At 59.7% G+C, this 19,310-nt stretch overlaps 1 protein-coding gene across 1 annotated transcript in view; it reads left to right on the top strand.

Moving 5' to 3' along the window:
• Positions 1 to 18,874, top strand: part of CSPG4 (chondroitin sulfate proteoglycan 4) — a gene marked incomplete at its 5' end in the record, with an annotated part of 36,081 nt that extends 17,207 nt beyond the window's left edge. Inside the window, 9 exons of the mRNA XM_079701205.1 lie at positions 1,619 to 1,782; positions 3,518 to 7,045; positions 8,650 to 9,132; positions 9,465 to 9,641; positions 11,290 to 11,488; positions 11,568 to 11,702; positions 11,802 to 11,968; positions 15,624 to 15,807; positions 16,132 to 18,874. Of these exons, the coding sequence (XP_079557331.1) occupies positions 1,619 to 1,782; positions 3,518 to 7,045; positions 8,650 to 9,132; positions 9,465 to 9,641; positions 11,290 to 11,488; positions 11,568 to 11,702; positions 11,802 to 11,968; positions 15,624 to 15,807; positions 16,132 to 17,960 (6,866 nt within the window). The 3' untranslated portion in view covers positions 17,961 to 18,874. The remainder of the gene's footprint in view (positions 1 to 1,618; positions 1,783 to 3,517; positions 7,046 to 8,649; positions 9,133 to 9,464; positions 9,642 to 11,289; positions 11,489 to 11,567; positions 11,703 to 11,801; positions 11,969 to 15,623; positions 15,808 to 16,131) is intronic.
• Between the last annotated feature and the right edge of the window lie 436 nt (positions 18,875 to 19,310).

Here is a 19,310-nt window from a genome sequence, read left to right as displayed (position 1 = left end):
CCCTCAGTTTAGTGTGCTGCATTTTGTTCTTAAGAATCGATGATCTTGCAGATAAGGCACCCCTGTAGGTGCCTGCCAGCTGCCAGTTCCCTGGTCTGTCCCTCACGGGCACCGAGGTGTCCTGGGCCTGCTGGGCTGTGTCCGCCTGGATGGTTTTGCAGTTCTCCTTTGATTCCTTTAGCTTCCCAAACAAGGCTCTGGTGTTGCCAGCAAGTGCTGGCAAGAGGGGATAAGTAGAAGGGATTTCAGCTCAGCCCAGGGGGAAGAGCATCATCTTTCTTGGATATCCCTCCATCCCTCCAGGCTGTGTTGGCTGCCCTTAGGACATACAAGTCTGGGACTCCTCCAGTGGCTGATGCTACTTCTTCAGGTGCATGTCAGCTGGCTCAGGCTGCCCGGGGACCAGCATGTATATGGCTGGTGCCAGATCATCCCTATCAAGGCCATCAGCCTTTACTCACTCTCACCGGATTTAAGAGAAGCCCAAGGGGGGTGGATCATCTCTGTAACCCATTCCTGTCTCCCCAGCCCTGGATGTCAAGTAGGGAGAGTCAACATTTTATATGGCACTAATCTCCACAAAAGGAATGGACCAGAAATTGTGGCAGCAGGTTAGAGGCCAAGGGAGGCTAATTTGGGGAAACTGCCTGGAGGGGGTGACAACTTAAAAAGAGGAGGTGTCCCTACACAGGGACCACTGACCCTGGGAAACCCCAAATATGACCCCCTGTCTTGGGAGGCCCTCTGGCCTGCCCATCAGGCCATCATCCCCTCTCAGGCCTTGTCTTCAGCCTCAGACCAAGGCTTGAAGAACTCAGCTCTTGTCATCCCTGGCTTCCTGGCCATGGTGGAAATAAAGGGGCCGGATCTGACCACTCACCAGGGACCTTTAATAGCTAAGCAGCAGGAAGCAATACAGGGTGATGGAGGAAGTCTGGCCCTTTTTGGGTCCGGCACTGCATGTGGTCTCCATCTAGCCTCAGAGCCTTTCCTCTTCGATGGACTCAGGCCAACAAGCTGCCCCCACCGACCCCCAAAGACAGCTGGGAGCATGGCCCAAGAGAGATGCAGGGATGGGTGGGTTGCCTGACTTAGCACCACCAGAGCCCAGCTGTGGTCCCAGCCAACCCAGGGGCTAAACCATATGGGCGCTTAGGAGAAGGAATTTGAGCAGAGATCAGTTTGGGTAGAGGTGGTTCTTCTAGAGCTTCATTCCTGGGGGTTGTGACCATCGGGCCAGGTGATCAGGCCAGTGACCATTTCCCTTTGAGCCAGACCCAGGATGGAGATTCCTCTGAGGGCCAGGGGAAGACAGCCAGAGCTGCCAGAGGCCTCTGGTCCCAGAAACCTCTGAGGAAGAGACCTGAGATGCTTGAAATGCTGGGTCTGGCCTCCTTCAGAGCCAGGGTCTGGGCTGGACACAAGGTGAGGCCGTGTCTGCTGGTGCCAGGACCAAGCAGGTGCTGGGACCAGCTGAGGCCACGGGAGAGCGCCACATAGGAGAACCGTGAGGGAGCACCAGCATGCCACGCCCTCCCTGCAGCCCACCCGTCCACCCTGCAGCACCTCTCCTCCAGGCAAGGGGCTAAGCTTCACCACAGCTCTCTCTGTCACACAGCCTCCTTCTTCGGAGAGAACCACCTGGAGGTGCCTGTGGCCATGGCTCTCACTGACATAGACCTACAGCTGGAGTTTTCTACGTCCCAGCCCGAAGCCCTGCTTCTCCTGGCGGCAGGCCCAGCTGACTACCTCCTCCTGCAGCTCCACTCTGGACGCCTGCAGGTCAGTGACATCTCCCTGCTGGACTCCTCTAGCTTTGAGTGGCCCCCAACTGGTGGTGTGACCCTGTGGGAGTCACTTTCGCCTTGAGGTCTCAAGTTCCCCACTGTGAGATGGACAGAAGCATCCCAGAAGGTGTGACTTCCTCATGAACCAGCTCTGCCCTCCTTCTCTCTAACCACGCTTCTCACCACGACCCCTAGCCGGTCCTCTGTGTCCTGACCACCCTGGCTGCTTTCAGTTCCCTGCCGTCTCGTGGTCTCTCGCTTCTGCTCACTACACTCCCTCTGCCTGGTGCAAGCCTCACTCATTCCCTGCACCTGCCTAACTCCAGCCTCTCCTTGAAGTCTCAGCATGGGCATCCCTTCCTCACCTGGACTGGGTCCCCTCTCCTGGGTTCCAGCACCCCGTGCACTCCTCTGGCATAGCACCAATCACCCTGATTCACCACGGTCTGTCGATGATGGAACAACCAATACTGCCACAGCTTCCTCAGTTTTCTGTTTCATCCTTCAAGTCACCACAAGCTTTATTAGCAAAGAGTCTTGTGGCTCTCTCTTGAGGCTTCCCCCTAACCATGAAGAGTTTGAGAACATGAGGTCTTAGTCCAAATCTGGGGGAACCATCTGCTTCCACACCCCAGAGGAGAGAGGCCTCTGGTCCTCTCAATCCCTCAGCTGCTTTCAGTCCATCTGATGCTGCCATTGCTTCTCACTGCCATGAGGTGTCACTGTTGAACATGGCCTGGTACAACCTAGCACTGATGCTCTTCCTCCCTGCCAGGTATATTGATTGATGCCACACCCCTAGAAAGGTGCCCCAGACGTGGACTCCCAAGGCCATACGTTCTTCGTGCTCTGCTCTTTCAGTCTCCATACTCTGCCACCACCCATTTTACCATCTGGTTGTGGGAACACCACACCAGAGCTGGCTCTGGTGTCAATGTCCTGGGGACAGAACCATGTCTCTCTTCTCTCCCCAAGGACCTCCCCTTGGACAGGTCAAAACACAGAGCAGGGCTTCCCTGGTGGCGCAGTGATTGAGAGTCCGCCTGCCGATGCAGGGGACGCAGGTTCGTGCCCCAGTCTGGGAAGATCGCACATGCCGCGGAGCGGCTGGGCCCGTGAGCCATGGCCGCTGAGCCTGCGCGTCTGGAGCCTGTGCTCCGCAACGGGAGAGGCCACAACAGTGAGAGGCCCACGTACCGCAAAAAAACAAACAAACAACAAAAAAAAAAACACAGAGCATCTGATTGGGCTCCCCATTTCTGAACAGTGAGCCTGGCTGCCTCAGTGACCCCATGGTGTTTTGGTCTACTTAGGGGGACTCATCAGGGGATTCCCAGGTGCCCATTTTATGCCAGGGGAAGAATCTTCTGTATTCCAAGGTGATTTTTCTAGCACCTCTCACCCAAGGAAAGAGGGGAGACATAAAAGAATTTAGGCTGAATCTCTAGGAAAGCATCTTGCTGTATGACAGTTCTGTGTGGGCAGGGACCACATCGGATTCACATCGGGGTCCCCTGAGCCCATCCAGGCCTGGCACAGAGATCACTTTGGTGAGTGTTTGGGGGATGCGTAAAGAGATGGCAGGAAAGGGAGAGGAGTGGCATGAGAAGCCTTTGTCCTAGGCCCTCTGCTCTGGGGACCCCAAGTGTGGGAGACCAGTTATGCTTTTACTGCAGAAGTGATGGATTCAGTGTGCCTCCCCCATCCCCCATTCCCCCGTCTCTCCTCAGGTCAGATTTATCCTGGGCCAGGAGGAGGTGAGGATGCAGACCCTGGCAGAGACACTGCTGAGCGACTCCATTCCCCACACTGTGGGGCTGACCGTGTCAGACAGCTGGGCCTTGTTGTCAGTCGATGGGCTCCTGAATGCCTCCGCCCAAGTCCAGCAGGCCCCCCTGGAGGTCCCCTACGGGCTCTTCCTGGGGGGCACCGGGAGCCTTGGCCTGCCCTACCTGAGCAGAGCCAGCCGACCCCTGCGGGGTTGCCTCCACACAGCTACCCTCAATGGCCGCAGCCTCCTTCGGCCACTGACCCCAGACGTGCCTGAGGGCTGTGCTGAGGAGTTCTCTGCCGGTGATGATGTGGCCATGGGCTTCTCTGGGCCCCACTCACTGGCTGCCTTCCCTGCCTGGGGCACTCGGGATGAAGGCACCCTGGAGTTTACACTCACCACGCGGAGCTGGCAGGCGCCCCTGGCCTTCCAGGCAGGGGGCCGGCATGGGGACTTCATCTACGTGGACATATTTGAGGGCCACCTGCGGGCCGTGGTGGAGAAGGGCCAGGGCACCGTATTGCTCCACAACAGCGTGTCTGTGGCCGATGGGCAGCCCCACGAGGTCAGTGTCCACATGGATGCTCACAGGCTGGAAATCTCCGTGGACCAGTACCCCACACGTACTTCCAACCGTGGGGTCCTTAGCTACCTAGAGCCACGAGGCAGTCTCCTCCTTGGGGGGCTGGATGCAGAGGGCTCTCGCCATCTCTGGGAACACCGCCTGGGCCTGGCTGTCAACGTCTCCCTGCGGGGCTGCCTGGAGGATCTCAGCATCAATGGGCAGAGATGGGGACTCCGGGAAGCCTTGCTGACTCGCAGCATGGAGGCCGGCTGCAGGCTGGAGGAGGACGAGGACGAGGAGGATGCCTACGGCCCATACGAAGCTTTCTCCACCCTGGCACCCGAGGCTTGGCCGGCCATGGAGCTGCCTGAGCCCTGCACCCCTGAACCGGGGCTGCCTCCGATCTTCGCCAATTTCACCCAGCTGCTGACCATCCACCCGCTGGTGGTGGCTGAGGGCGGCACGGCCTGGCTGGAGTGGCGGCACGTGCAGCCCACGCTGGATCTGAGTGAGGCCGAGCTGCGCAAATCCCAGGTGCTGTTCAGCGTGAGCCACAGGGCCCGCCACGGTGAGCTGGAGCTGGACATCCCGGGTGCCCAAGCACGGAAAATGTTCACTCTCCTGGACGTGGTGAACCGCAAGGCCCGCTTCGTCCACGATGGCTCCGAGGATACCTCTGACCAGCTGGTGCTCGAGGTGTCGGTGACAGCTCGGGGGCCCGTGCCCTCCTGCCTTCGGAGGGGCCAAACGTACATCCTGCCCATTCAGATAAACCCCGTCAACGACCCGCCCCGCGTCATCTTCCCGCAAGGCAGCCTCATGGTGATCCTGGAACACACTCAGAAGCTGCTGGGGCCGGAGGTCTTCCGGGCCGATGACCCAGACTCCGCCTGCGAGGGCCTCACCTTCCAGCTCCTTGGTGTCCCCGCCGGCCTCCCCGTGGAGCGCCAAGACCAGCCTGGGGAGCCAGCGACCGAGTTCTCCTGCCGGGAGCTGGATGCGGGCAGCCTAGTGTACGTCCACCGCGGCGGGCCCGCCCCGGACCTGACGTTCCGGGTCAGTGACGGGCTGCAAGCCAGCCCCCCGGTCACGCTGAAGGTGGTGGCCGTCCGGCCGACCATTCAGGTCCGCCACAACACAGGGCTGCACCTGGCCCAGGGCTCCACTGCACCTGTCTTGCCCTCCAACCTGTCGGTTGAGACAAATGCTGTGGGGCAGGATGTGAACGTGCTGTTCCGACTCACGGGGGCCCTGCAGTTTGGGGAGCTGCAGAAGCAGGGGGCGGGCGGGGCAGAGGGCACCGAGTGGCAGGCCACACGGGCCTTCCACCAGCGGGACGTGGAGCAGGGCCGCGTGAGGTACCTGAGCACCGACCCGCAGCACCACGCCGAGGACACCGTGGAGAACGTGGCCCTGGAGGTGCAGGTGGGCCAGGAGACCCTGAGCAACCTGTCCTTCCCAGTGACAGTCCAGAGAGCCACCGTGTGGCTGCTGCGGCTGGAGCCTCTGCACCCACAGAACGCCCAGCAGGAGGCCATCACCACAGCCCACCTGGAAGCCACCCTGGAGGAGGCAGGCCTGAGCCCCACCACCTTCCACTATGAAGTGGTTCAGGCCCCCAGGAAGGGTAATCTTCAGCTACAGGGCATGCGGCTGTCGGACGGTCAGAGCTTCACCCAGGATGACCTGCAGGCTGGCCGGTTGACTTACGGGGCCACAGCACGTGCCTCAGAGGCAATCGAGGACTCCTTCCGTTTCCGGGTCACAGCCCCGCCACACTTCTCCCCACTCTACACCTTCCCCATCCACATCGGTGGTGATCCGGACGCCCCTGTCCTCACCAACGTCCTCCTCTCGGTGCCTGAGGGCGGCGAGGGCGTCCTCTCTGCTGATCACCTCTTTGTCAAGAGTCTCAACAGTGCCAGCTACCTCTATGAGGTCATGGAGCGGCCCCGCCACGGCAGATTGGTGTGGCAGGGGGCACAGGACAGTGTCACCATGGTGACATCCTTCACCAATGAGGACCTGCTGCACGGCCGGCTGGTCTACCAGCATGACGACTCTGAGACCACAGAAGATGACATTCCCTTTGTGGCTACCCGCCAGGGCGAGGGCAGTGGTGACGTGGCCTGGGAGGAGGTACGGGGTGTCTTCCGGGTGGCCATCCAACCCGTGAATGACCACGCCCCTGTGCAGACCATCAGCCGCGTCTTCCACGTGGCCCGCGGTGGGCAGCGGCTGCTGACCACCGACGACATGGCCTTCAGCGATGCTGACTCCGGCTTTGCTGATGCTCAGCTGGTGCTGACCCGCAAGGACCTCCTCTTCGGCAGCATCGTGGCTGTAGATGAGCCCACTCGGCCCATCTACCGCTTCACCCAGGAGGACCTCAGGAAGAGGCGGGTCCTGTTTATGCACTCGGGGGCCGACCGCGGCTGGATCCAGCTGCAGGTGTCCGATGGGCAGCACCAGGCCACAGCGCTGCTCGAAGTGCAGGCCTCGGAGCCCTACCTCCGTGTGGCCAACGGCTCCAGCCTTGTGGTCCCTCAAGGAGGCCAGGGCACCATCGACACAGCTGTGCTCCACCTGGACACCAACCTAGATATCCGCGGTGGGGATGAGGTCCACTACCATGTCACAGCCGGCCCACACTGGGGGCAGCTGCTCCGGGGCGGCCAGCCAGTCACAACCTTCTCCCAGCAGGACCTGCTGGATGGGGCCATTCTCTACAGCCACAACGGCAGCCTCAGCCCCCGTGATACCCTGGGCTTCTCTGTGGAGGCAGGGCCTGTGCACACAGATGCCACTCTACAAGTGACCATTGCCCTAGAGGGGCCACTGGCCCCACTGCACCTGGTCCAGAACAAGAAGATCTATGTCTTCCAGGGGGAGGCAGCGGAGATCAGAAGAGACCAGCTAGAGGTAAAGGGCTGAGGGCGTGAGCAGGGGTATGGGCCAGGTAAAGGGGATCTTTCCCTCCAGCCTTCATGCCATGCGTGCTTGGATGGTTTGGGATGTGCCTGTGGTGGCTTCTGGGCCAGTGTGTATGTGCCTTAGGTATGTAACTGTACATGTGCATGTTGGGTGCCTGAGGGTTTCTGGGGAGTTTATTGTACATACGGCTGCCTATGGGTTACGTGTTCCTCCACATGTCATGTGCACACATGTACATGCTGTGACCAACCATTCAAATTCCTGGGCCCCACCCAGACCATAGACTCTGATGTGCAGCCTGAGAATCTGTATTCGAACAAGAGTAGGCTCTCTGGAGGGTTTTAACAGGTACAAACTTTGAGGACTATAGGCCTTGAAGACAGGCTTGGTTGCCCCCACCGCCCAGCTCCCATGTCCTCAGTTCTTTTTTTTTTTTCTTTTTAATATTTATTTATTTATTTTTATTTTTGGCTGCATCAGGTCTTAGTTGAGGCATGCAGGACCTTTGTTGCGGCTCGCGGGCTTAGTTGCCCCGAGGCATGTGGGATCTTAATTCCCCAACCAGGGATCAAACCCACGTCCTCTGCATTGGAAGGTGGATTCTTTTTTTTTCTTTTCTTTTTTTTTTTTTGCAGTACGTGGGCTTCTCACTGTTGTGGCCTCTCCCGTTACGGAGCATGGGCTCCAGACGCGCAGGCTCAGCGGCCATGGCTTACGGGCCCAGCCGCTCCGCGGCATGTGGGATCTTCCCGAACCGGGGCACGAACCCGTGTCCCCTGCATCGGCAGGCAGACTCTCAACCACTGCGCCACCAGGGAAGCCCTGGAAAGTGGATTCTTAACCACTGGACCACCAGGGAAGTTCCCCATGTCCTCAGTTCTTTCCCCAGACCTCAGGCCAGGCCTCAAGGTCTGGAGAGGGCTGCTGACCACCCAGGAACCTCACAGAGCAACCGCAGGCCATCCAGCAGACCCATTGCCTTGCTGTGCAACCTCACACCAGTTGCTTGCCCTCTCTGGGCCTTATTCTCTTACACTGCCAACTTCTGAGCCTCTTGTGGTTCTGGCTGTCTGGACTTTAGGGCAGACTGTGACTAAACATGTCTGGTGTTGGGAAGTCTTCTGCCGGGAGAAGGCAGCATTTGAGCCAGGCTTTGAAGAGTCTGGGATTTAACAGCAGAGAACGGGGGGACAGTATCCCAAGCAGAGGGACAGAACAGGAATGTGAGTTTGGGGGTGGTGTATAGCCTTTATGGCTGGACCATCAGATGAGGGAGCACCTTCCCTCCAAGCCCTAGACTGGACTAGGGTTTGCAAGCTGCCTGGGGCCTGTACTGTAGGAGTCTGTGTCGCTGAGAAGGATGGGGCGCCCTCTTGTGGCAGTAGCATGGCAGGGGCAGTCAGTGTGTGTGTGTGCGTGTGTGTGTATGTGCATGTGTGCGACATATATGTGTCTCTGTCCACACATTTGTGTGTGGTGAGACTGTATGTCCGTGTCACTGAATCTGAGGATGTGTGATTGCGTACATCGCCGAGGGAGTGTGTACCTCAGAGGTTTCAACAGCCTCCTTCTGTGACCCCTCTCATAACCAGGCAGCCCAGGAGGCAGTGCCACCAGCAGACATTGTGTTCTCAGTGAAGACCCCACCAAGCTCTGGCCACCTGGTGATGTTGTCCCACAGCGCCACAGCAGCCAAGCTGCCCAGCCTGGACCCTGTGCACAGCTTCTCCCAGGAGGCAGTGGATGCGGGCAGGGTCCTGTACCTGCACTCCCGCCCTGAGGCCTGGAGCGATGTCTTCTCCCTGGATGTGTCCTCAGGCCTGGGTGCTCCCCTCGAGGGCGTCCACGTGGAGCTGGAGGTGCTGCCCACTGCCATCCCACTGGAGGCGCTGAACTTCAGCGTCCCCGAGGGCGGCACCCGCACGCTGGCCCCTCCGCTGCTCCGCATCACCGGGCCCTACTTCCCCACGCTGCCGGGCCTTGACCTGCAGGTGCTGGAGCCACCCCAGCATGGGGTCCTGCAGAGAGAGGAAGGACCTCAAGACAGGACCCTCAGCACCTTCTCCTGGAGAGAGGTATGGTCAGGGAGGCCCAGGGTGCAGCCCAGCTCTGGGGGCAGAGTCTGGGGGTATGCACAGATAGGAGGCAGGAGCCCACATTTACAGAGCCCCTCATCTCATCCTCCCTCCCTGGCAGAGAGAGATGAATGTCCCCATTTCCTCCACTCCTTCATTCCTTCGCTCTGGGAGAAATGATTGTCCCCATTGCCACCTGCAGAAAGTGAAGCTCTGGAGGAGTCAATCTCCTCCTGCACCCAAAGGCAGGGCATGAAACGTGCTGGGCCTGAGACCCACCATGGGTCTCAGGCCTGCTGGGGCCTGACCCCTAGCCCTGGGCCTGCCTGCAGGTGGAACAGCAGCTGATTCTCTATGTGCATGACGGGAGCGAAACGCTGGCAGACAGTTTCGTCCTAGTGGCTAATGCCTCAGAGATGGACCGCCAGAGCCAGCCCGTGACCTTCACCATCACCATCCTGCCTGTCAACGACCAACCCCCCGTCCTCACCACAAACACAGGCCTGCAGGTGAGAGCATTCTAGGACCACCTCCCACCTCCCCTCCCAGAGAGAGGCCAGCACATAGCTCCCCCTCTGTGAGCCTCAGTTTCCTCCTCTGTAAAATGGGGATCCTACCACATGCCTCACTAGGTTATTGGGAAGAGAGAAGAGCGACTGCACTGAAAATAGAACACAGGTGTGGGGCTTTATTACTGGACACTTATAAGTGCAATAGACAGCCTTGTGAATGGACATGCTTGGTCCTGCTGTTCCCTGGACTCACCCTCAGCAGGAAGCTTTTTCCATGGCTCAGGACCAGGACTCCTGAAGAAAGCTCTTTCAGACCCCTAAGGGTGGATCCCAACTGCTCTCCACTCCCACCACCAGCAAGTGAAGGCCACCGCTTGGCTCGCCAATCCCCTGCCTCTTACACTACTGCAGAGTAGTGGTGCCCCCATCCAGCAGAGGTGGAAGTTGAGGCCCAGAAAGGTGACAAAACTTCTCCAGGGTCACAGTAGAAGTTACTGGTGGAACAGAAGGGGTGTGGCTTGACCAGGGCCACACAGCAGGGTAGCAAATGGGCAGGGCCTTGAATGCTGACTTCTAGAGTGTGGACTCTGGGTCAGCAGCAGCCATGGAAGGCTTCAAAAGAGGGCTGACTTGGGCTGTCTGTGACATGGGGCTCTGGGAATCTTTGCTGGTGTAGGATGTGGCTGTGGGGAGCAGCCCCGTGGTGGGGAGGCCAGCAGAGGTTAGGTTTCAGGCTAAGGGCTGCCCTGGAACCACAGTCAGATGGTGCTGTGTAGCAGTTCAGCCACCAGGTGGTGCTGTCCACCGTGTTTGTGCCAGGAGCCCTGTGCTAAAGCCCGGCATCTGTGCCTTGCCGCTTTCTTTCCAGAGCTCTGGCTGAGCTCAGCCTTGGGCTAGGGGAGGGAATCCCAGGGGGCTCAGTTTTCCAGGTATGGGAGCCCCTACCCAGTACTGCTCATAAGTTGCTGACCCAGCAGGACCTGTAATAGGACCCTTGGAACAGGAACAGGATCCTGCCCTGCTCGCAGGTGGGAGGCTTGAGGGGGGCTCCCCTTCACTCTGAGCGTGGGGTGGGGCTGCCTGCCCCCAGGAAGCCTTCACCCACCTGCCTGGGGGCTCATGACTGCACTGGAAACACCTGGGCCCCCATCCCAGTGCTGCTTCAGTGCTGCAAGACACTGGCCTCTCCAGCTCACCAAGCCTCCCACCCCATCCCTCACCAGGAAAGGGAGCCCATTTCTAAGTATCCTGGGCAGACAAAAATCACGATTCCCATCGTGTACCAGCCCCTGCCCAGACTCACCATGGAGGGTCTGAAGGGAGACTCCTGCCCTGCCAGTGAGCCACATTAAGCAGCACTTTGGGTCAGGGTTGGGGATCTCTGGGGAGGGCCTGAGAGCTGGAGTCTTCTTGGGGTTCATGAGCTGGCCTTGACGGACAAGCAGGACTAGAGCAGATGGAGAGCAGGGAGCCTGGGCGTGGGAGCCCTGGGCCAACAGGGGAATTTGAATGGGGTGGAGGGCGCTTTGTGCAGGGGAGCCCAGATGGCAGTGTGGTTGGAGCCCTGATGGTGGCCCCAGGGCCAGGGAGGAAAGAAGTGGGTAAGCTTGGTGGGGGCAGAACCTTTGCACGCTTGTACCCCCAGATGTGGGAGGGGGCCACTGTGCCCATCCCTCCGGAGGCCCTTAGGGGCACAGACAGCGACTCAGGCCCCGAGGACCTGGTCTACACCCTTGAGGAGCCCAGCAATGGACAGGTGGTGCTGCGGACAGCGCCGGGCGCCGAGGTCCACAGCTTCACCCAGGCCCAGCTCGACGGCGGGCTCGTGCTGTTCTCACACAGAGGTGGGTGCCGAGAGGTGGGGGTGCCCTGAGGATGGGCGCCGGCGTGGGCCAGCGAGACCCAACTCCACGCTTGTCCTAGGAGCCCCGGACGGAGGCTTCCGCTTCATCCTGTCTGATGGTGAGCATACTTCCACTGGACACTTCTTCCGGGTGACGGCCCAGAAGCAGCTGCTCCTCTCACTGGAGGGCAGCCGGACGCTGACCATCTGCCCAGGTGGGTGTGCCATGCCAGGGGCAGGCTGCCTCCCCAGCAGTCACAGGCCTTGCCCTGCCTCCTGGTCAGAGGCTGACAGTCCCCTTTTGCCTCTCACAGGGTCCATCCAGCCACTCAGCAGCCAGATCCTGAGAGCCAGTTCCAGCACAGGCATCGACCCCCACCACCTGTTCTACCGTGTGGTACGGGGACCCCGGCTTGGCCGGCTATTCCACACCCAGCAGGGCAGCACCGGGGAGGCCCTGGGGAATTTCACTCAGGCAGAGGTAAGGACCACTCTCTACAGCCACTGCTTAGACTCCATCCAGTCTCAAGTGGCCCACTCTGCCCCTGGACACACATGTAGACACGGGTACCAGCTCCAGCCTCGTTGGCAGCCACTCCCTGGGCCTGCCATGGTCCAGGTTCTGCATGCCCCGCCCTCCAGGAGCTACCAGGCTGGTAGGGCAGATGGGGCTTAGTGTTCCAGGGGGAGGAAGAAGGATGCGGGAAGTCAGGGCTATAGAGTCCCAGGGCAGGGATCAGGTTCTGGGGCTTGGCTTCCAGAAGGAACTGCAGTTGGACCCTAGGGGCCTGGAAAAGGCACACTGCATAGGGGACCCTAGACAATCCAGTGGCTGGTGAGGGGCAGTGTTTGGTCTGGAGGGAATAGAGTTTGAGATAAAGGCAGTTGTTGGGCTTGTGGGCAGAGGTGTGAGCCTGGGGCTCAGGTCAAGAGCCAGCAAGAAGCAGAGTGGGTCCTGAAAGCAGACGAGTGGACAGAAGCAGCTGAGTAAGTCAAGTTGGGAGTGAAGCTGCCATCCATCCATCATGGCAGCTTCAGGACACAGCTATCCCAGAGCACAGCAGAGGCCACCAGTGAAAACTAGAACTCTCAGCCATGGGAAGAGGCAGACCGCTAGGCTGCCTCTGCTGGGATCACAGAGCTCTCTGTGCTAACTGTGCCAGTGGGGCCAGCAGCCATCACTTAGATTAAGGCCCCTTCTAAGTGCAGGAGGTACCAAGCATTCCAGGGCAGCCTTGGTTGTCCCCGAAGGCGGAGTGGGGCGGGGGTGGTCTTTCAGGCATGGGGAAGGAAGTAACTTTAACGAGGGTGGGAAGATTTCTCAGGTCGCTGACATCAACATCCCCCAGGCCTGGGTTCTCTGTTCTCCCAGCTTCTGCCACGGCTCCCTTCCTGCCCTCCCCATAATGAAATATTGAGCAGGCTGCAGCAGCTGTGCACCCTGAATCCGTGGCAGGTTTTGTCATCGGATGCCCAGGAAGGGGGAGGGAACAGGATGAGCCCTTCAGGCCCCTCCCCCACCCTGCTGTGCTTCCCTCACACCCCAGCAATCTGAAGGACTGAATTGAATGGCCACCAGGGGGCCAGGCTGGCAGCGCCACCCAGGGAAGCTGGGAGGAGGCTTCGTGGCAGACACACACACACCCCCTTGGAGAAGTGGGCAGGGCAGGACTGGGTGGTATCTGACAGTGCCACTGTGCCACAATACTCTGAGCTGGGTAGGGCAGGGACCAGGTGTCTCCATTTTACAGATAAGGAAACTGAGGCTCACGAAGGTCAGGTGACTCTATTTAGAGCCCAGGGCTAGTAAGAAGCAAAACCGGGGCTATGCCTTCGGACTGCTAGTCCAAGATTCTTTGACCAAAGGACACTACTGATTCCCAGAGGTCAGGGACCCCTCCCCACCTTGCCTGTGACTTACTTCGTCCCCAGCCAGACACCTCCCACCCACAAGTAGCTCCTGTACCCAGGCATCCAGGCTCTCACCCCCACTCCTGAGGGTCTCCGTTTCCTTCCTGCCCACCCGTCAGCCTGAGCCAGAGGTTACAGCTGGCAGTCCTTGCGGGCCACAGCTGGCCCTCAGATGTGTTTTATTTGGCCTGCACATGCATTTAATATTTTAAAATTAGGGGATCTCACACACACCAAAAAAGACCAAAACCCTGATTTCTGTTTCTTAAAAGACCTGTATTCCCTCTTCCGGCCATCAGCTGAAGAACAGCTACCCCTTTGACTGGGCTCGGCTCCCCTTCCCGGCCATGCGGGGCTCCCTACTTCACCACAACCCCGCTGCTCCTAGAATCTCCTGCACACTGTGACCCCAGTCGGCTTCCATCTCACTATTGCATAAGTCTTGTTTTTCTGAGAGAAGGAAAATAGTTCCCTGTGTCTCCTAAAAGGGGAAAACAGAAGATAAGCCAAGAGGACACATTGGGATTAGAAGGGGGAGGGAACGGATTTCTTGATGGAAGTGGAGACTATTCCTTGGTGTTTAACAGCAGACGGCCCCTAGAGAACAGTGGGTGTGGCTGGAGTGGAGTTGCCATGGGAGGAGTTGGAGGAGGTGAGGTCATGGGTAACGGGGTCACATGGGGTCTTTGAAGCCAAATGGTGGTGAGCCATTGCACTGTCTGAGCAAGAGAGACAGAACCTGACCTACGTTTTTAAAGACTCACTCTGACTTTTGCATTAAGGACAAACTGTAGAGGGGAGTGGAGCAGGGGCCAAAGCCAGGACACAGTTAAGAGGCTCTTGTGGTAATCCAGGCCAGAGATGATGGTGCGTGAGAGGAGGAGAGGAATCAGGGGTGACTCCAGGGTGTGGGGCCTGAGCCACTGGAAGAACAGAGCTGTGCCCTCTGGGGTGGGAAGACTGGGAGAGATGGGGCAGGTAAGGGATTGTCTGGGACATGCTGAGTTTGAGATGTCCCTCAGACATCCTCGAGGAGCTGCCCAGGAAGCAGGTGGCTACGAGCCTGGAGTTCAGGAGACCACAGCCCCGGCTGGAGATACAAATAAGGGGGTCATCTCATGGCTGGCATTTGAGGACGTGAGACCCACCAAGAGCACATGGGCAGTGCCTGTAGTTAGAGTCTCAAGGCCAAGTCACAGACATTGCGGAGAAGGGGAGGGACCAGCCAGAGCATCTGTGAAGAAGCGACTAGTGAGGTTGGAGGAAAACCAAAGGAGCAGAACTTCCTGGAAGCCATCGGGTGGGCTGGGGGAAGGAATGCTCAGTTGTGTCCAGTGCCTCTGAGAACCAGCCACTGGGTCCAGCAACACAGAGGCCATCGTGCCCTTGGTGACAACAGGAGTGGAAGCCTGGGTGGAGTGCACTCGAGACGGCATGGGGGAGAGTATAGACTATTCTTTTTGGATTTTTGCTGCAAAGAAGAGCAAAAGTGCGGGTGGTGGGACACCAAATGCTGGTGTAAAAAGTGAAGTCAAGAGAAGTTTCTTCTTTTTTTTTTTTTGCGGTACGCGGGCCTCTCACTGTTGTGGCCTCTCCCATTGCGGAGCACAGGCTCCGGACGCGCAGGCTCACGGGCCCAGCCGCTCCGCGGCATGTGGGATCTTCCTGGACCGGGGCACGAACCCGTGTCCCCTGCATCGGCAGGCGGACTCTCAACCACTGCGCCACCAAGGAAGCCCTAGAAGTTTTTTCTTTACGGTGGGCGGATAGCATAGTTGCGTAACGATGGGAATAATCTGTTTGGGGGGAAATTGATGCCATGGGAGAAAGACGGGAGATGGTAGAAGCAGTGTCTTCAGTAAGGAAGAGGGTAAGGGATTTCATGCAAAAGAGGAAAGACCTGTTGTCGAGAGAAGCACAGATAGAGCATTGCTTTTCCCAGGGGCTCAGAGGTTTGAGGTGACTTGCCCAAGGTGGCAGAGCTGGGATTTGACACAGGCATCCGACTCTAGAGCCTGGCTCTTCACTGTCATGTGACTGTTTTCTGGTGACCCACTGAGTTGGTGAGGGAGAGCATGGGCTACAGACATAGAGTGAGGCACAGTGGGGAGATCCTCCAGGGAGGCTGGGCTCCGAGGGGCTGTCAGGGAGGCCCAAGTGCCCAGTGCTCCTGGGCACCGTGGGCTGGACCTGCCTCTCCTCCCAGTAATGGGCTCTCCCCGCAGGTATATGCTGGGAATGTTCTGTATGAGCACGAGATGCCCCCCGAGCCCTTCTGGGAGGCCCATGACGCCCTGGAGCTCCGGCTGTCCTCACCGCCTGCCCCCGACGTGGCCGCCACCCTTGCTGTGACTGTGTCTTTTGAAGCTACCTGTCCCCAGCGCCCCAGCCGCCTCTGGAAGAACAAAGGTGAACAACATGGTGGGATGGCAACGTTGGGGGGGGCGGGGGGCGGACACTGGGAGAGGCCCAGATAGGAGGGGACACAAGGCCAAGGTCAACAGCTCATGTCAACTCCCAGGACCTGGTAAATTATAGGGAGGGTGGGCAGGTGGGGAGGCTTTGAGGTCAGAAGGAGGGACACAATCCTGGTCGTCCTGGGACCCTGAGCCCCAACCTGGGGTACCTGGTCTGAGGGGGGAGGGACAAACCTGGCCTTGGGGACCCTGGTCTGAGGGCCCATGGCTCTCCCCTCAGTGGACGGGACCTTCATAGCCTGTGTCCCACCCCCAGGTCTCTGGGTCTCGGAAGGCCAGCGGGCCGAAATCACCACAGCCTCCCTCGATGCCTCCAACTTCCTGGCCAGCATTCCGGCCCCCCAGCACTCGGAGCACGATGTGCTCTTCCAGATCACACGGTTCCCCCAGCGGGGCCAGCTGTTGGTGTCTGAGGAGCCCCTCCATACCGGGCGGCCCCACTTCCTGCAGTCTGACCTGGCCGCAGGGCAGCTGGTGTACACCCATGGCGGCGGGGGCACCCAGCAGGATGACTTCCACTTTCGTGCCCACCTCCAGGGGCCCGCAGGGGCCTCCGTGGTGGGACCCCAAACCTCAGAGGCTTTCGCCATCACAGTGCGGGATGTGAATGAGCGGCCGCCTCAGCCACAGACCTCCATCCCGCTCCGGCTCACCCGGGGCTCCCGCAGCCCCATCTCCCGGGCCCAGCTGAGCGTGGTGGACCCAGACTCGGCTCCGGGGGAGATCGAATACAAGGTGCAGCGGGCCCCCCACAATGGCTTCCTGAGCCTGGCAGGGGCCAGCCCGGGGCCTGTGACCTGCTTCACCCAGGCCGACGTGGATGCAGGGCGGCTGGCCTTTGTGGCCAATGGGAGCAGCGTGGTGGGCATCTTCCAGCTGAGTGTGTCTGATGGGGCCAGCCCACCCCTGCCCATGTCCCTGGCCGTGGACGTCTTGCCCTCGGCCATTGAGGTGCAGCTGCGGGCACCCCTAGAGGTGCCCCAAGCTTTAGGGCGCTCCTCCCTGAGCCGGCAGCAGCTCCGCGTGTTTTCCGATCGGGAGGAGGCAGACGCAGCCTACCGCCTCACCCAGGGGCCCCGGCATGGGCATCTCCTGGTGCGCGGGCAGCCTGCCACAGCCTTCAGCCAGTTCCAGGTAGACCAGGGCGAAGTGGTCTTTGCTTTCACCAGCTTCTCCTCCTCTCACGACCAATTCAGCATCCTGGCACTGGCCAGGGGTGTCAACGCATCCGCCACGGTGAATGTCACCGTGAGGGCTCTGCTGCATGTGTGGACAGGTGGGCCGTGGCCCCAGGGTGCCACCCTACGCCTGGACCCCACAGTCTTAGATGCGGGCGAGCTGGCCAACCGCACGGGCAGTGTGCCGCATTTCCGGCTCCTGGCGGGACCCCGGCACGGCCGTGTGGTCCGCGTGCCCCGGGCCAGGACAGAGCCCAGGGGCGGCCAGCTTGTGGAGCAGTTCACCCAGCAGGACCTTGAGGACGGGAGGCTGGGGCTGGAGGTGGGCAGGCCGGAGGGTAGCTCTCCTGGACCTGCAGGCGACAGTCTCACTCTGGAGCTGTGGGCCAGGGGTGTCCCTCCTGCCGTGGCCTCACTGGACTTTGCCACGGAGCCTTACAACGCAGCCCGGCCCTACAGAGTGGCCCTGCTCAGTCTGCCTGCTCGGACAGAAGCAGGGGAGCCAGGGAGCAGCACCCCCACTGGTGAGCCAGGCCTGGCGGCCTCCAGCCCCACGCCCACCGTGGCCAGGGGGCACTTCCTGGGCTTCCTCGAGGCCAACATGTTCAGCATCATCGTCCCCGTCTGCCTGGTCCTCCTGCTTCTGGCACTCATCGTGCCTCTGCTCTTCTACCTCCGCAAACGCAACAAGACGGGCAAGCACAGCGTCCAGGTGCTGACTGCCAAGCCCCGAAATGGCCTGGCCGGTGACACAGAGACCTTCCGCAAGGTGGAGCCGGGCCAGGCCATCCCCCTCACAGCGGTGCCTGGCCAGGGGGCTCCGCCGGGGGGGCAGCCTGACCCAGAGCTGCTGCAGTTCTGCCGGACATCCAACCCTGCTCTCAAGAACGGCCAGTACTGGGTGTGAGGCCTGGCCTGGGCCCAGATGCTCATGGGGCCAGGGACAGGCTTGCTCAGGCCCCAGCCCCATTGCTCCCATGCCCTGGTGCTGTCTGAGTATCCCCAGAGCCAGAGAGCCCTGGGGACACCAGGGGTGGAGGGTGCTGTGAGGAAGCCCCAGGGGTCCAGGACCAAGTGGAGTCAAGAGCTGTAACCTCCCCAGCTCACTCTGAGCCAGGAGAACTGCAAGGGGCCAAGGGCAGAGGCAGGCTTGGAGTCAGTCCCCTGCCCTGGAGCTAGTGTGGGCTGTCAAAACCAGAGCCACTTCCTAGATGGTCAGGACTCTGGGTCCTGGGTCTGTGACCTTGGGTAAGTCACACCTGACCCAGGCTGCTAAGAAGGCAAGGAGAAGAAAGGGAAGGGAGGGACAGATGGGTATTCTTGGCTTTTCCACTCCAAGCCAGGCCTCCCCTCATCTCTGCCCCAGAGCTGAGAGGAAAACTTTTTCCCTTGGTTTTTTAGGGAGATGGTATTTCCTGGAGCAGAGGGCAGGAGGAGAGAGTCCTCCCACTCTCTAGAAGGCATAAGCCAGTGGAATAATGTATCCAGGGTGTAAGGTGGGTGGGTTGCTCTGGGATGGGTTTATTTAAGGGGCATTGCAAGGAAGCTATTTAGCATGGTGCTGAGCTAGCCCAGACTGGTGGAACCCCTGGGGTGAGAAACAGAGGAGGGTCTGAGGCCAGCTCATTCCCAGGGCCCCACCTTGATGGGCTGATGGCTAGACAAGCATGGGTCTGTGGCCCCAGAGTGGGCTGGGCTGGGGAGCGTGCAGGGTCTCAGGCCATGGGCCCCTGCGGTGCCTGTGCTCCCCTGAGGACTGGGGCGGGTACTTGGGGGCACTCGGCTCCATGGGGCCTGGATAAACAGTGCTTCTGGATAAGAGGTTCTGGACAGCCATGTGTTGTTTGTCTGACCATGCACGGGGCCCTTGGCCACACTAGCCTGCACTCCACCAGTGTAGGCCATCCCGCCAGACCTCAGCCACCAGGAGAGATGGGGCCCGAATTCCCACTTGTGGCCACACTGCACGGCTTGCAGGATCTCAGTTCCCTGACCAGGGATTGAACCCGGGCCACGGCAGTGAAAGCCTGGAATCCTAACCACTAGGCCACCAGGGCCTGTTCCTCTCCATTCATCTCTCAAGAGGTTGGAGCAGCAAAGATGAGGAGAGAGGGGATCTTGGGGATCCCAAGGCTGGGGGCAGAGGAGGGGGACCACCAGAGGTGCCTTCCCTCAGCTCCCTGGAGATTTTCACAAGGAAGATTTCTGCTGGTCTTTACCCTTCCAACAAGAGGACCAAGAGTGCTGCTTCTCAAAG

The sequence above is a fragment of the Hyperoodon ampullatus genome (assembly GCF_949752795.1).
Source record: "Hyperoodon ampullatus genome assembly, chromosome: 3".
In the NCBI taxonomy this organism is placed as follows: domain Eukaryota; kingdom Metazoa; phylum Chordata; class Mammalia; order Artiodactyla; family Ziphiidae; genus Hyperoodon; species Hyperoodon ampullatus.
Note: the sequence above shows the minus strand (reverse complement) of the source record. Positions and strands in the feature narration are given on the sequence as shown.